The sequence below is a fragment of the Ylistrum balloti genome, unplaced genomic scaffold (assembly GCF_031769215.1).
Source record: "Ylistrum balloti isolate Yb309-2 unplaced genomic scaffold, AGI_CSIRO_Ybal_v1 Utg371358, whole genome shotgun sequence".
Taxonomy (NCBI): Eukaryota; Metazoa; Mollusca; class Bivalvia; order Pectinida; family Pectinidae; genus Ylistrum; species Ylistrum balloti.
The window spans coordinates 131,978-150,965 of NW_026782720.1; the positions used below are offsets into that span (position 1 = coordinate 131,978).

General features: G+C 34.4%; 1 protein-coding gene across 1 annotated transcript in view; it reads right to left on the reverse strand.

Annotated features, from left to right (window-relative positions):
- LOC132562165 (uncharacterized) overlaps nucleotides 1-18,988 on the reverse strand; it is a 114,924-nt gene that overhangs the window by 70,982 nt on the left and 24,954 nt on the right. The window contains exon 2 of the mRNA XM_060226896.1: nucleotides 11,905-12,561. Coding sequence (XP_060082879.1) covers nucleotides 11,905-12,561 — 657 coding nt within the window. The remainder of the gene's footprint in view (nucleotides 1-11,904; nucleotides 12,562-18,988) is intronic.

The window sequence follows — 18,988 nt, forward strand, 5'->3', positions numbered from 1 at the left end:
CAGTGCACCTCCAAAGTCAAACTCAGAAAAGCTCTAAGCCACAGATATTGATATCAATTCCAATGATATTTGCAGATAGATCAAGATTTAATGTCTAAATATATTACTAAATTCAAAATGACATTTATAAAATTTTGGATATATTTATTGAAGTGTTTGTTACAATTTACAATTTTGAGGTGACTAAACTTTTCTACAAATGTGTAGGAGATTATCAGTGATCTTTAAGCATTCCCAACACCTTCATTTTGAAATTTCTGGTCAGCTTAAAAATAAATTAATAAAAAACATTTTCAAGAGTTTTTTTTAAAACTGTTAAAACTTAAAGATTTCAAAACTACTTTAAAAAAATATATATAGATGTTAATTTTCAAAACATTTATACAAACTTCAGTATCAAAACACAAAATTTATTTGACATAAAAATTAAATTTTGTAAACCCAATCATCAAGCTGATAAATCTTTGACAACAGCTTTACAATGTTATCAGTATTGTAGTACAGTAGCCACACAATTTCTATATTTTTTTATCAACTTCTGAAAACTTTCGACCCTAAATTTACAACCAAATTCCTAACCTTTATCCCTCGAAGTACATGAATTTTCTTTATCAGAATCAGAAGAAACACCACGTGAATTGCAGTCTTTCATCAGTCCCTTAGATTTCAAAGAGTCTAAAATTGACTCTCCATTATCAGAATCTACATCAAATATATACGGCTTTTCTTTGATCTATGATGTCCATTTTTTAAGGCTGATGTGGCTTAGACACATCAGTTTATATAACATTAGTTACAATCAATCTTGTGCCCTTTCCCTTATCATACATATATGATGATTTATAAAGAATTTACTTAGAATTTGACACAAAATTTTTAAAACACCTCAAATACAGTAATTGAGGATTTCCTAATTTGGATATCAGAATTAGTGATAAATCTGGTCATTTATCAGGACATTTTACCATACCAGTCAGGATTTTCTTCACAAAATTTTGTGAAGGCTAATTTATTGACTATTTTAATTTTTCTTTGATCTTGGGGAAAAAAAACCAGACTTTCAAATAAATCTTGATTTCTTCACAATTTATGATGATATTAATGAAAGATGGGAGGAAAGTGCACAGATGTATTATTGTTTTCATCTGAGGATGGTGGTCATTAGTTAGACAAATCAGACAAGAAAGGAGTCAGAAAGAGATTTAAACAAAAATACACACAATTTAATGAAATTTATTAAAAAGAACATGATTTAACATTTAATGAAGAGAAATCTAAATCGGCACATGTTATTTAAACTGTTTGAGGTTCGATTTGGCCTCAATCTTTTAATTTATCCAGAGATAAAACCAATAAATCCATTCTATTTTAGTACAGCAATTCCTGCTAGGAGACAGGTATACACTAGTTGCTTTGTTTGTACAAGATGATCAGGCCAACAAATCTGTGTATAACACACAAATCTGACTCCACCCAAGTGCAATCACATCCGAAATTTAGCTTAAATTACCTATATATATAAATATCAGGGAAAACATTGGTGTTCAGATACATTCACCTATGTTGTTTTATGTGAAACAGAGGGATATCATTTACAAATTTAAGGCATGGTACACTCCACATACAAATCTAATTTTATGTTAGAGTTATCTCCCTTCCAGTTTTTAATCCATGCAATAATATAGGACTCTTGAAATGAAGTAAATGATTTTTTTTCTTTTTGGCTTTTTTCTTGACAGGCCAGTGACAATAGTGTGTCTGATATATATGTCCCTCTCTGTTCTTAAGATATACTCATAAATAAATCAAGTCATTGAAGTAACAGAATTACCACACAAAGTCATTCACCGTTCTGGAAGTCAATTCCAAACATTTCATTCTATTATTCCAAGACATATTCAAACTTCGAATCCAACAAATGTGAATCAAACTTTATATATATGAGACATACCCTAGATCTAGTGATCCTCTGTGAGAAAGGGGCAATAACTCTGAATAGTGTTGAGTACAGGCCATAAGCATTATGAAATGTATCAGCATCTTAAAAAGTACTTTATACAATGGATTTTAGGCTCATGTAAGACAAGGTCTAGGATTATCTTACTGTCACCAACACAGGTCTTTTAAAATGTCTCCATCTATGTCACTCAAATCACAGTCTGTCCATGTCAGAAAGAGTCATAAAAAATAAAAATATCACAAAATGTATTACATGCACAAAACATATCCTATTCATTGTTCTAAACACAGATATCCATATATCTACACAAGGAATTATTCTTTTCTTCAAAATTAACTTAAAACATCATTATATATTCTTTTAGACAAAATAAAAAAATTCATATTGATTTAATCATCAAACAAATTCGATTTGACACAGTTTTCAAAATAAGACTGAAAAAGCTGACATGGAATATCATATGAGATCAAATAATTAAATTCTTACCTTTTCTAACGTGTTTCCCCTTATTCCACAAAATTCTTCAGAAACAACTATTGGTTGTACTTATAATGTAAAGCTTTTCTGTCAAACATCACGGCCACAGTTAAAGACCAATTTGGTCACAGTCACTTTAACACTTGGCACAACAGGTTTATAACCTTACCTTCTACAAACTTTCTGCTGATACAGAATTTTTCCAAAGAAAATCTGCATCATGTGGGGTAAATGTCTATACATTTACAGACTCAGTTGGTCTGTTCAAAGACTATAACCATATATAAGTAGTGATCGCTGGCATCTCTGACCGGAAAAGAATTTTAATCTCTGAATTCCTTTGTCAATTCTCCAGGCTGAGTATCCTGAGTCTTGGCAAGCTGGGATTTTTTTTAACATGTACTGCACACATGAGTATTGATGGAGGCCCAATCTACAGTGTCAACTTTATTGACATTGTTTGCTTTAAGCATACGTAAATCACAATTTTTTATCAAGCCCTTGAACAGATGCAAAGTTTCACCAAAGGTTTCCCGTTATCTGGACAAGCTTGACTCTCATTTATTCATGTCAATTTTATCACATTCTACTAAAAGTGTTTTGACACAGAAGATAATGAATTCCTGATAAATGCTAATGGTTGAATGATCCACTTATTATCAAGACGATACCAATTTCTTCAGGAAGAAGAAAATTGTCACAATTCTGTAAGACATCAGAGGTTAGAACAGCTTTGGTTTATCTGGTTCATTTATGGCATCAAAGACGGAAACCAAAATACATGTAGAGAACTGTCCTATGAAGAAATCATGTTCTTCGTTACCAAAAGGTTCAGCTTGCTGAAAATTTCTCATTCAAAATCAGGAAATAAGAATCACATTATTTTTTGATATCATTACAAAAAAAATCCTTGTTAAGCACATAGCAAAACAAGTGGTTATTTGACAAAAGTCTGGAAGACATGCTCAATCAGTTTCATGACACATCACATTTCTTTTTATAAATTCACTTTACAAGACAAATCAACTACTATCCTTCACCTGGATCATCCACGTTTAAAAACGATCCAAGAATTCCACAGTACGCGTGTTTCACACTCCATAGTAATGAAACAAAGTATCTAATATTTGTCTTCCTGAAATGTCTCACATTACGTGTTGATGTTTATATCATCAGGTTTATAAATGTTCAAGTATCCATGAGTGTCTTGATCGCCAAGGATGAGCTGGTATTATCTAGAATACAGAATTTAAAAATACCCCAGACCAAGAAAATCCTTATGCAAACACTTCATGAATAGTATTAAATAAATTTGATAACTTAACGTATCAGAAAATTTCTAAACCATCTAATCACGTTTGTCACCAAACCGTTCAAATAAACTTTGCGTCACATGACCCAACTGTTGTTGAAAGTTTTTCTGTCAGTTCTTTGTTATAGCTTTAGACTGCAGGGCACTTGATAGTTTCTATAGACTGTCCATATACTAATCTCTTACATAACAATGGACCTAATCCTTTGCATCCAGACAGACATTAAAATACTCCCTTGTCCATAACATACTACCAGTAAATTCATGTATAATCTTATCTATAAATTCTGTGTATATTTCATTACATATCAAAAACAAAATAAATTGATAATTGCTACAAACTACCTAAACTTATTTTTTGATGAATTTTTTTTCTCTTTTTTTAAGACCACAAATGATTGAAGAAATTTAAGTTTATTTTTCTGTTTTCCTTTTCAAATATAGAAAATGACTGCACACAACCATGCCTCACTCCAATATTCTATAGCATAACAAACACTGCAAGGTTAGTTTTAGAAATTGAAAAAGTCAATAAGAAATCAACACTGTCAGCTAATAGAATCTCCACTACTATCATCCTTGAGTAATAAAAAAAATCCCAAAAGATTTCACATTCTTGTGGCTAACAATCAATAATACTTTCATCAATTTCAATAATATTCCATTTTTACCTGTCTTAGCTAGGCCCCTTTGATGATGTTAGATTGCCTGACTTTCAAAGAAGCAGTTTTTATCGATGTCTATAATGAGTCTCCCCCAAATAATGAATTATCTGTTAAGTTCTGTTATTCTTCTCTAGGTCTTAAAGTTCAAAACAGTAAATATCTTGAAATCTTTAAAATCCGATTTCAGAAAGTATTTGATTTTTAAATCCTAAATTCTATAAAGCAAACTATGTCTTTAACTAAAAATCTATGGTAAATTTTACTACAGAAAGATCAAATTTTCTCATTAGTACATTGACCTTTGAACTTCCTTGCAAGTCTTGCACATAAACTGGTTTTAACTTATTTCTAAATGTATTGATCTATGTTCATTTCTGGCCTAAGCTGCACAAATATTATGATTGACCTCTGATGACCTCTGTTGTCCTTTGACCTGTTGAGGGAAATGATCACCTATGACCTCAAGCTGATGGCCTTTGTTGAACTCTGACCCCCATTGAAGGAAAATTATCATCAATGACCTGTACATGCATTGTCTTAATTAGTTGAACTCTGATCACTGTTGAACTATGACCCTTGTTGAACTCTGACCATTGTTGAAATTCAAAAACAACCAATGATCTCTGACAATATCCAACATCTCCAATAGTTACCTGGTCACTTGGCTTCTGAACACTTAACACAAAGCCATGATCTGTTTTGATATTATAGATTCAACAAGTCAGACACAGTGACAATATCTCTCCATTTTCCTTAATGTTGTGAATCAGGAATTTTATCAAACATTAAACAAAACATGAAAAACTTTCAGTAAATAATCCAAATTACAGTTTATGCAGCATATCCCACTTTTCCGAAAGAAGTCTTTGACATAGGCAATGAAAGTTTTGAAAACAGTTCAACAACTACCACTTATACATGTCATAGGTTCTTACTGTTTCCAGTGTAGGCAACCAAATGATCCCCAGACTACACAATGCTATCGTGTGATCATTATACAACTAGTATATAAGAATTGAGAAAGTCTTCTAACACTTTAAAAAAAAAATTGACCAGCTTTATTTCTCTACCCGTAACAACAAACATTGTGTGTTTATTCAGTGGGCTTGTTCTCAGTAGCACCAGTATGCCATTTCGGAGGGTTGTGAAAATGTTTGAGTTTCAAGCCGACACCAATTCATACCGACCTTATTCATTACATTCGATCTTCCTGTGATAACAGACATTTATATACAAATAATAAACTTAGATTCATTGGTTTAAAATTCTGTTATATAAACAATGGTCTTGTTTCACTCAGGGTTCACTCAGCCTTAAACCAGTTTATTGGACAACCTCGCGCACATGCGTTAATGTATCTTGATTCAGTACATAATTGATCATTAAATCTAAATATTTTTGTTTAAATCCAAATCACTGAGAAGATTTATTGCACTTTATTTATAATTAGAATTTCATATACCATCATTTCACACACACAGACTCCCCCCACCCTCTACACACACAGACTCCCCCCGTCCCCTCCACACTCACAGACTACCCCCACCCTCCACACACACAGACTCCCCCCACCCTCCACACACACAGACTCCCCCCACCCTCCACACACACAGACTACCCCCATCCCCTCCACACACACAGACTACCCCCGTCCCCTCCACACACACAGACTCCCCCCACCCTCCACACACAGAGACTCCCCCCGTCCCCTCCACACTCACAGACTACCCCCATCCTCCACACACACAGACTCCCCCCACCCTCCACACACACAGACTCCCCCCACCCTCCACACACACAGACTCCCCCCACCCTCCACACACACAGACTACCCCCGTCCCTTCCACACACACAGACTCCCCCCACCCTCCACACACACAGACTACCCCGTCCCCTCCACACACACAGACTACACCCGTCCCCTCCACACACACAGACTAACCCCCACCCTCCACACACACAGACTACCCCGTCCCCTCCACACACACAGACTACACCCGTCCCCTCCACACACACAGACTCCCCCCACCCTCCACACACACAGACTCCCCCCACCCTCCACACACACAGACTACCCCGTCCCCTCCACACATACAGTCTACCCCCGTCCCCTCCACACACACAGACTACCCCCACCTTCCACAAACACAGACTCCCCCCACCCTCCACACACAGAGACTAATCCCGTCCCCTCCACACACAGAGACTCCCCCCACCCTCCACACACTCAGACTACCCCCGTCCCCGCCACACACACAGATACACATCCCCTCCCTCCACACACACAGACTACCCCGTCCCCTACACACAAACAGACACACATCCCCTCCCTCCACACACACAGACTCCCCCCACCCTCCACACATACAGACTACCCCCGTCCCCTTCACACACAAAGACACATATCCCCTCCACACACACAGACTACCCCCGTCCCCTCCACATACACAGACTCCCCCCATCCTCCACACACACAGACTCCCCCCACCCTCCACACACACAGACTACCCCCTCTTTCTCTTTCTTATAATTTTCAAAGACCTGGAGAGGTGTATTAAAGAACTTTTGAGAATTGAAAATTCCATTACAATTGTGACAATTGTTTTGACATCAGAAAAAAAATTTTTTTAAAGGAAATTAAAATTAAAAAAAATAATCAGAGTTAAAACTTGAAGTAGCGCTTTTATAAATTTTAAGTTACATCCCAAGTAAATTTTCGTAAAAGAGCATTTGCCAAAATGTCAAAAGACCATTGATTATCACAACAGATATTTATTCCCAAACTAATATGAAAAGTTTGTACTTGTATGTAAAAATCTACTGAATTTCTACTGAACTAGGTACGTATGATCAGATGAATGACTGTTATAAGCAGGTAAACTCGACTAAGAGATTACACAAACATTGACTATTCACATTGTGTTGGGAATGATGAAATATTGACACAGGGTACTACATACACACGCAGTGGTGAACTTTTCTGGTAAGTATGCTTACGAAGGTTAACCTGCTGTTCCGATTTTCAGGGTCAAAGATCATTCCCTGCCCCATAATATCATTTAGAACCAAGCATTTTTTCATTAATATCCTTTCTCTCTCTCTCTCTCTATCATTTAGAACCAAGTATTTTTTCATTTTATATCCTTTCTCTCTCTCTCTTTCTCAATTCAAGACATTTTTTTTCTTTATTTTTATAAAAAAAAAAAAAAAAAAACATAAAGTCAAAGGATACACTGTCATGAAAAAGCATTTTTTTTTAATTGAAAAATATCTATTTCAAATAACACTGCAGTAGGATTTTACATGAATATTAATAAAACACTGTAAACTTGCATTTTACACACTAAAGTATGAACTTGAACAAAATATTTACCTGCAAGTATTCCGGTCAACAAAAGAATACTTCTCCACTGAGAGTTATATTTAAGTATATCCTACATTTGTTCTGTTATAAAAAAAACCGAAAACTGACAATAAAGATATTTGACGACTACAATGACTACCTGTGTTCCAAACAAATATATATGGAGGGCACGGTGACATAATTAGGGTTGTCCTTAGGAACAAACATAACACAGACATTCTACTGTCAATATTTGTATAGTGGTCGGTAGATATTTCAACCAAGTATCGTACTTTTAATATACAGTACAACACACTCCAACATGTTAAGTAAGGTATTTCTGATTGTGATACTGAAAATCTCCTTAAATCATTCAGTACATTTAGAAAGAGCTAAAAATCACAATTATTCCAAAATTTGGCTGTAACTCTGGTAATAAGCCAGTGCCTGGTGATAAGCCCATACCTAGTAATAAGCCTTTGAGTCATAATAAGTTCATATTTGGTAATAAGTTCATATTTGGTAATAAGTTCATATTTAGTAATAAGTTCATATTTGGTAATAAGTCCATATTTGGTAATAAACACACCTAAATATATACCTGTATTGATGTTAACAGAACATCTTTTTCTCCTCTGAAAAGCTCACACCCATCCTTTATTTTGCTATTTTCAACAAGTGAATTTGATAATCTATTCTTATATTCTAAGATTGAATGATTTCATACTGAAGTATCCAACAGATGCCATTTCGAAGTGTTATTTCTTACTGAAAGGTACACCTACATTTTATCTATGTTTTTATTTTGGGTATGTAAAATATCCCCAATGAATTTTTTAAAAAGTTGGCAAGTATTATGCCTGGGGGTAAAAGACATTTGATAAAACTGATTTCAAAGAAATTTCATTTTATTTTGGAAATAAAGAGAAAATGAAAATCATGTTAGATTTAAAATAAGGCAATTTTTTTTCACAATAAATTTGAGGATGCAGACAAATACTCTCTGTTATTAATGGTCGTTTACCAAGGGTAATCAATTTACTTTTAATTCACCTAATGCTTCAGTTGATAATAAACTTTCACCTCCTGATGACCTAACCTATATTATTGCTCCTTAGTAGACATACCATGGTCCGAGACATTGTGAGCCAAGTCAGTCTTGACAGCCAGTGAGTTTTGTCAAAATGTCAAGGGCCTGACACCTTCAGTTAATTGATGATGTGGAATTATCTCCCTTCACACCAACTCTTTTCAAAATGTCAGATTTTCCCGAAAGATTAGATCTGGGGGAAATAATAACAGAGGTTAACACACGATGGGTAATGGAGGTCCTGTGATAAGGTTACCATTTACAAGTTCATAAAAAGCTGAATTATTTTACAAAGATGCATTCACAAGAGACAGAAATTCCAGACAGACACAGAATAAAGCTTTTTACTATTTACACAATGTAGATTACACGACAAGACTGTTTAACTCTTGAAGGATGAGAAGAAATAAACCTTGGGTTGTATATCAGTCCTAATATTTAGCACCTTATATGGACATATCCTTTAAGCTGACAACTGCACAAGTGTTTTTTTCAATAATCTTGTATAATTCAATGTTCAATGACTGTAAATTTGTTGTATTTAACAGCCAACAAACTGCCAGGGTCATTGTGAATGAGGGGGAAGTCTCCTTGAAGATGGTGGCTAGCTCACTGAACACCATGCAGGAAGCCCACTGCGTATTTGCTATCCAGAGTGAATGGGGAGAGGATTTTACTCAAGGGCACATTCACAACAGCAAACCGTATGTATGAAAAAATACTGTAAGAAACAAATATTTATAGTTGTGTCATTTTTTTTTTCTTTTTTTTTTACCCATTGATTTTTGTTCTATTTAAATCTTTGATAAGCTGTCCTTTAGTTCAAACCACAGTTTGAAATTTTAAATTAAATGCTTTTGGACAGTTAAATTGTAATCCAATCACAGTAGGCGTTTGGTCAATATTTATTTGGAGAGATAGCACGTCAAATTTGGCAGATAGCACCAACTTGTTGTCACTAGCAGGGTCTGGTCAATGTTTGTCTAGCCATTAAAACTGACCAGTAGCATCAAACATCAAAGTGATTGAGATCAACAAGTCTGTACAAACATTGACATTTCTCTCCTGCAGTGTCAAAAAAGGGGGATAACTCCATATACACAGACCAGATAAGATCATTTGGATATTTCATACACCAAACATATTAAAATTGTTACTTAGAGGTAACATCATAACAATCAAACATGATTTTTGTTGAAAAATACCTAATAATGCCTGATGTACATCATCAACACAATTTTGAATTTGTTTCATTAATTAATCAACCAAACTCATCTAGATATATTAGTGATTGAAACATTAAAAAACAAACCATTTTGTTTACTCGTACAATATCAAAGATAAATTAAGACTACTGTGATCATACGTCATTTAACAGTATCCTTATTTTAGCAAATTTCTGAACTTTTGCATTAAATTACCATTTCACTATACCAGTATATGCCAATTAATGCCAATGTGCATGTGTTTTGCTTGTGCTGAAATTTGATTCCACCAAACAGTTATGTATGGTTAATCATTTAAGCCATGCACTTACCCAATTACTTGCAAAAAAATTCTGTTTAGTAGAATTTTGTAACAAGCCAGTCCGTTTCTGTTGTTGTTCATATTTTTTTTTTAATTTTACCTGATTTTCTTGCAAGAAAGTCATATATCCCATCCCTAGCTGATTGTATACATCATACAAAGTGTTTGACACACTACTGTACATGGTCAGTAGAGGTTGTTACAGTCCACTATTTAGTACAAAAATCATTTCTGTCCTTAGAATTTATTCAGAATCCAGTTATATGCCTTTGATAAAAGCTGCACTGAAATGGGCTCAATTTTCTCCACAAATCTGACAGTGGAAAGATTATATTCTACAAAGGAATAACAATGTTTGTAGCTACCAGAAAACTTCAAAGTTATTTCCTTATACCTGTGACAGTTGTCTTTCTTGGCAGCTGTAGGTTTGAAAGAGTTGTCTTTCTTGGTCATTGTAGGTTTGACAGAGTCTTGGAAGCAGTCAGAAAACATATATTTTTTGTTTTCTTGTAACAGTTTGAAAGTTTTTTCTTTTTAAACATGAAAAAGTTTTCTTCCTTGATGTGCTGAAAATTTTCTCATGATGTTTGAGTTTCTATGGAGTCTTACACAAAATATTTTACAGATCAGATTTCAAACACTTACCTTAATTTTGACTTCTTACTTCTCAGCTGAATTCTGTATAGTCACACTTACCTTGAGTTTGTGACATATGTCCAATATTTCACTTCACATGAATGTCTATTTGTATATTTATACCTTGTAACATCTACAAGGCGGTCCAAGTATATTAAAGGTTTGATGACAAAAATTCTTTCCAAAATCAAGAAACTTCGTACACATGCTGTTTCTCTGATGTATAACAAGTATATGTATTTACTTCATGAAAAGGTTGTTTTTTCAAAGTTCAAATTTTCCAGTTTTAATTACCAAAATCATAGAACACATCATGTTCCCTCAATTAATTGCATTATTAACATGTCCATGCATTTTTCCTCCATACCAAAATAGGTCTGAAATTTGAATTCTATGAAAACAAAAACCTTTTCACAATTTTGATATCAGCTGTGTGTTGTAGAGACTAGAAGAAAATTTGATATGATTATGTTGAAAATGTGTTAATCCATCTCTGTCACTTCTTTCTTTCTTTCTGCAGCAAATTCTAAACATTTCTAGAAAAGGTAAGGAATATACAATGTAGATGGGAAGTTGGAACATAGACAGCGGAACTTTGATAGTCTAGAAATTTTGGTCTCCAATCAAATATTCAAACTTACATATTCTTTAGCAAAGAAAGGTAATTACCTCAGGAACTGATTAAATTCAGCCCCTTTGAAACGTTTCAAATTTATGGGTTTTTTTTGTTTATTTTTCAATCAAAAACTTGTTTTGAAAAGAAATCTGTTCTGGTATCACATTATCCATACTTTGGACAGCAATTTTTCAAAAAACATTGTACAGTATCAAGCAATCTGAACTGACAAAGTTCCAACATGCGACCAATTAGATGTAGAAATATGGAATACTCACTGTGTATATGGAAGAACAGCGGCTCAACAGGAAGATGTTCCGTAAACCACAAAAAACGTGGAGTCGGAAATAAAGGTCCTAAATCTGATGGCCAAAAGGGGCCATTTCCATCCCTAACCACACCAAATTTGTCCACATATGTTCCATTTCCTTCAACAGAAATTTTAGTTCCATCAGGAAACTTTCCAGCCCGAAGAGCTGCTAAATATCCCTCCTTGGTATAGAACTGTCTCTGAATTTGTCGTAAAGTTGGGTACTTTTCCAAACTCTGACGATTTAAATCCTTGATTCCTTCGGAAAGATTTTCTAATCCGAACACACCTGGAAATTCATCCTGATTTGACTTGGACAGCTCGTCGCGAAACATGAAGTCTATATTTGGATTTTGCTGAATGTAATTCATTCTAACAAGCCTTTGCATCTGACGTTGAGCCTGAATGGCACGCCAGTTTTGATTGTTAAGATAGTCACGATTATCAAAGTTAAATATAATTCGTGACCCGAAGCCATCCGACCTTGATCCTGACCCAGAGTGTAAATGCTTTTGTTTTTCTGCACGCTCGAGTGGTGGAGTTTCGAGAGCCTCTCGGACCCTCTGATTTAATTCATCCTCCATCTGCAATCGGATTGTCTCCTTCCATGATGCCTCATCAGAGCCTGTTGATAGGGAAAGAAAAAAAAACTAAAATGAGTCCCGCTAAGGGAGATAACTTTAACCCAATACACAATATACAGATTTCAACTTGAGTAAGGTTTACTTCCTCTATATTTTTTCTTATAGCTTTTTTATGATAATATTTTTTCCCTGAAGCACTTTACATTGAAGAAACAGGGAATTTATTATGGAAACAATGTTAATCAATTAAAAAAATCAAAACATAAAGGAATCCTAATAAAGGGTTACTACCTTGTTTATCCACATATAAGCCCCCTCACTGGACCTAAAAGTTACAGGAGGGCTGATTAAATATTCTATAATTATATTGATAGTTCTGTATAAATGAAGAAGGGGGTTTGTTTGCAAATAAATATGGTAGGAGAATATATAATGCTACATTTACACAATTCTGTTTTTTAAGATAAAAATAATAACAAAAAAAGCCAGCAGTTTGCTTTTTGAACAGTTTTTCGTAAATATGAAAAAAGGTTGAGGAGTTTGGGGTCAGCAGATTTATTTGATATATTCAAAAGATTTGTCTGCCGATAATGCCTTTTCTCTACATCATAATATTTCTAATTCAAAGTCGCTACTGCACTAACTTGAAGCTAGTGGGAATCGACTCAAACCCTGTGTAGTTATAATTTCAAATATTATTGCTTTGATTCAAACTACTTATTCTAAATCACATGTCAGACACAAAAAACCTATCATATCCTGAATTTGTGTCACATGATAATTAGATACAGCAAATTATAAACATTTAATACTTTAGTGAGAAAATGTCAAAATTAGGACCATGAATATCAACTTTGTTATTAACTTTCAATTCTGGTTGGTTTGTATATGTGTGTATGTATTCTGTATGCTGTATATATGTGTATGTATTCTGTATGCTGTATATGTGTGTATGTATTCTGTATGCTGTATATGTGTGTATATATTCTGTATGCTGTATATGTGTATATGTGTGTATGTATTCTGTATGCTGTATATGTGTGTATGTATTCTGTATGCTGTATATGTGTGTATATGTGTGTATGTATTCTATATGTGTGCATGTATTCTATATGCTGTATATGTGTGTATGAATTCTGTATGCTGTATATGTGTGTATGTATTCTGTATGCTGTATATGTGTGTATATGTGTGTATGTATTCTGTATGCTGTATATGTGTGTATATGTGTGTATGTATTCTGTATGCGATATATGTGTGTATATGTGTGTATGTATTCTGTAGGCTGTATATGTGTGTATATGTGTGTATGTATTCTATATGTGTGTATGTATTCTGTATGCTGTATATGTGTGTATATGTGTGTATGTATTCTATATGTGTGTATGTATTCTGTATGCTGTATATGTGTGTATATGTGTGTATGTATTCTGTATGCTGTATATGTGTGTATGTATTCTGTATATGTGTGTATATGTGTGTATGTATTCTGTAGGCTGTATATGTGTGTATATGTGTGTATGTATTCTGTAGGCTGTATATGTGTGTATGTATTCTGTATGCTGTATATGTGTGTATGTATTCTGTATGCTGTATATGTGTGTATGTATTCTGTATGCTGTATATATGTGTATGTATTCTGTATGCTGTATATGTGTGTATGTATTCTGTATGCTATATATGTGTGTATATGTGTGTATGTATTCTGTGTGCTATATATGTGTGTATGTGTGTGTATGTATTCTATATGTGTGTATGTATTCTGTATGCTATATATGTGTATGTGTGTGTATGTATTCTATATGTGTGTATATATTCTGTATGCTGTATATGTGTGTATATGTGTGTATGTATTCTGTATGCTATATATGTGTGTATATGTGTGTATGTATTCTGTATGCTGTATATGTGTATGTATTCTGTATGCTGTATATGTGTGCATGTATTCTGTATGCTGTATATGTGGATATATTCTACATTATGGTTGGTGTGTATATGTGGATATATTCTATATGTTGATGAAATCAGTGTGTAGTGTTTGTTATGTAACATTAAGATGTGAAATATTCTTAATCTGTGCGATTGTGCAATTAAGTGTTTTCATTCATGTCTACCTCATGTGGGCACTCAAGTGGATGGCTGTGTCAACTCATCAAACTGTATACTTTTGCTGATTTTGTTTTCAATACAATAAGTTGGTCTCTTTGTCGGGGTCCCCCAACCTAGATGGCAAGGTGATCAGTCCGACACGAAGGAAAGGAAAGACAGGTGAAAGATTACCAAGGCATGGTAGTGATGGACATTAGATTAGGTGATAGAATACGAATGCCTGTATAATATTGTTACCTGTGTCATCTGGGAGGGGGGATACTACCACTGTGAAAGTCCGTCACCTTTTCTAAATACCGTAAATTTGCAGGTATAGTGCGCAGGTACTTATTTGGGGTCAGATTAAAAAAAAAAAGAGGGTTTTCTACAGAAAGATTAATTGATTACTGGTACCGCGATGAAACAGTTGTGGTTTGATCCATTGATAATTAGGAAACCACAATCATCGTGACCCTAACATATTTAATTACCTTATGAAAACAAATTCACACAGGTGCCTGACTTAACAAGCATGAAAGGCTTGGCTAATTGGATAACTAACGGTTTTTAACAGGTAACAAACACATTGAGTATGAGGAGATTGATGACACCTGGCTTGGGCTGAACGCGTGCTATTGCTCAGAAAACAATGTTGTTTTAACTGTCTGAAAAGTTTCAATCCTACCTTGTCCCCATATCTGTACCTACTGCGGTATCCGAAGGTACTTAATTATAGATTGTTTACACTGACTTCGACATGGGGAAACAGCGAACGCCATTGACTACGCCGAGAGACTCGAGTTTTGTGCTGCCGGTCGCCACTTCGACATTTCAGAGTGAACTATCAAAGCACGGAAGAAAAAAAAGACTGTCTAAAGTCCCAACCACTGACCAGAAGGGCTGAAATAGGTGCGACAGTGAAACACCCACATGGAGAGAGAGCTGTTCAACTTTGTATGCAATCACTGAGATGCCGGCATCGCTGCCAGTACAACAGAACTGTGCCTGCGGGCCATGCAGATCAAGAGAGGTCATGAGGTCACCAACTTTGGGCATCGGTGGGATGGGCTGTCCGATTTATGAACAGAACGACAATCGCCCAAAAACTTCCAAACTCGTTCAAATTTTATTTATTTTTTTTTTTTTTTTATCTCCAAACTATCATATATGATCGACGACTTTTACATATAACTATGTGAAGGGAGGTAATCCAATATGGCGGACGCAGAACTCGGGAATGATAACCCAAAGAATGGCATGTTCCTGCATATAATGCGCATCCCCTTTTTGACACGACAGTTTTAGCTTGAAAAAACGCACACTATACACGAAAATTTACAGCACTGCTAAAACTTGTTGTCTTGAAATTACCTGAGTCAAAATTCTGTTGGAGTCAAAATAATATCCAAGTCCCGATTTTTTCCCTTCTTTAGTTCCGATGACTCAAATTTCATTGAGTCGAAATTTCATTAGAGTCTAAGTGATTTTTCGGTCCCTTCAATTGTAAAGCAAGGAAAAGTCATTCATTGTCTCGAAATTAATTTCTGTCAAAACATCAGCACGTCTTCTGAAGAAATTGGTGAATATGTATACAGAGTAAAATATCATCTGTGCAAATCATGACTAATTACGACACACAACACTTGGTCTCTAGACAATTAATTATCTAATTAAATGTTAGCTTCTTAATTATTGTCACCATCATGTAGCACTGACTTACTTGTATGTTAAACAAGCAGGGTGTTTACACAAGACATAAAAAGTTAGCTCGGTTGCATGCATCTTTAGGAATGAAAAAAATGACACCGTCAAATTTTTTAACAAAATTTGATCCCCACAATTCTAAGGGAAACTAATTTTTCTGCTTGTTTACTAAAGGACCGTGATCGCGTACTTGGACAATGCAGTGCTGAAACTGGTTTTTTATTGACAGAGTCAGAGTGTTTCACTTTCAGACTTCCTCCATCTTGGACTTGATTCTGATGTCAAACCGTAACAAATTTACGTGTATTGTCAGTATTGTAATGTCAATTAATATGTATATTGGGAGAAGGCGTTGATAAGTAGTGATAACTTGTGCCTAATCCTTTGTCAGTCTTTTTGGTGATAATTATATTCAAACTAAACAATAAAACATAAAAAATGTTACTGTTTATTTATAGACATGACTGTTTAACAATACCAGTTTTGACAAGAGAGCATGTCTCTAAAACTGACCACACAAAACTGACCACACAAAATTGACCACTCCTACCTTTTCTTTGCCTACACCGTCGCTCTTTTCTGTTCTTTCTTTTTGTATGAATTTGCAACATAATGAATCCTGTTTTTTTATCCAACCTTTTTCTGTGGAGTTTTTCACATTTTCATGTAATTTTCACAACAGAATTAACAACAAAAGCAGGGAACAAGCACTCCATATTAAAAGTGGTACATACTTCAAATCTCAACAGATTTAAAATTATTACCATGTGATATGATATCCCCTATTATTTAAGAATGAGTTAAGTCTACCATTCACTACGGTCAGTCTATAATACTCTCACAGGGGTGACAGTGTCAAACTCCATGGAGCAGTGAGTATACTAACATATGAATGAATTAACAATCAGTAGCTAAGTTCCTTACAAATTAATTCAGAAACATTATAAATCTCTTGTTGAACAGAAGTGGCTTTAATCAGATCAGAACGGATTTCAACAAATAAACACCCATACAACTTTCTCTTTATCAAGGACAACTAAGCTAATGGTCAACACATACTTATTTAAAATTCCACCCAGACATATTTGTGACTCTTGGAACATGTGTATACCTTCAATCTCAAAACTTAAACCATAATTCTCAACCAAGGACATCTTCTTCACCGTAACGTTTCTAAATCAAATTTTCTATTCTGTACTGACCTGTAAATGAAACCTTTCAAGGATTTTTTTTCATTACAGAAAATATTGTCATACCATGGTTTTGCTAAAACTTCCCTTATCATACAGTTTTATAATCATTTTCGTTTTTTTTTTTTTTTTTTGTTGTAGGGTAAACTTCAGGGCCTCATCTTTTCCCTGCCTTTTTCTAAATATATTTTCTGTGTACATACTTTAAAAATCAAACTGGTCATCAACATTCGACAATTATATTATAGAGACATGCAAACCTTTTCTATTCATTACCCCAGATGTCAGTGATTATCGACATGTCTTTGCCATTTATTCGAAATGGAACATTCGTATTTCAAAAATCAACAACAGTGACTTTGATCTTGAAAAGCTGAGACACTATTTCATCTCTGATTTTGGCGTGAACTATGAACAAAATGCCCACAAGAAAGATGGATTGTTATTGAATGAGTTTGGGACAGATATAAGAAATTGACCACTTCAATGAAATCTATTTTAAGCGGTTTACATTGTGAGACCTTGATCTTTGACAATTTATATAAACACAAATATATATATTTTTTTTTAATTTCTGATTGATGTAGTCCATTCTTAGAAGACAGATGAAATACATGATCTATCAATTCCCTGTATAAATCCACTAATGGTTTATTTCTGCTTCTTCGATGGGGGTAACCACCTCCCCTGTTTGTCAGCATTCAGCACAAAACATAAAAAAATCAGCAGACTCCGTCCACTCATAAAAAGGGGGTCTATGACAACACAAGAGAAAAGTGTAATCCTGGCTCACCTTTTTCAAGGTGGCACAGAAAATTTAACATTAGTAATTATCAAAATTTTTAATAAGAATATTTGAAACAAAAAAGGAGAAAAATTACGCAAAATTTTTAACACAAATATTCTAAAAAGAATATTATTTCCTATGTGAAAGTGCAGCCTTAAAATGTCACAAATAATTAATATGAATCTGACTAACCATCCGTATCAAGTTGATGTCATCCTTCCTGCATCTGAACTGCTAAACTGCCCAACTACAGCTCCACTGGTTGTTACAACTAACTACATTTTATTAACCGTAGAATCCTACCTAATCCCTGGTAAATAATTCAATACTAAGGTTTTTTTCATTCAATTTTCTTTTCTTTTTTTTTTTTTTTTGAAAAATGGAGATGGGAAATACAAAGCAAAAAATCATTTTTCTAAGTTAGTTGAAATGCTGCAAATTTTTCAATCAAGTGGGTCTAGGTATTTTAGAGAAACTGATATAGAAAGTAAATGGCAATCCATAAATCTAACATGGAAATGTTCATCAATCAGACTTTCTTTAATAAACAATTACGCAGGAGTTATTTCCCTTGGACCATTCATTTTCTTACACTACAAATTCTCCTGACATATATCTATGATAGCAACCTCTTGTCAAACACTTTCTTGTCATGACCTTCAAAATCAAGGATGACCGACTGGTTTAAAAGGTCATCTG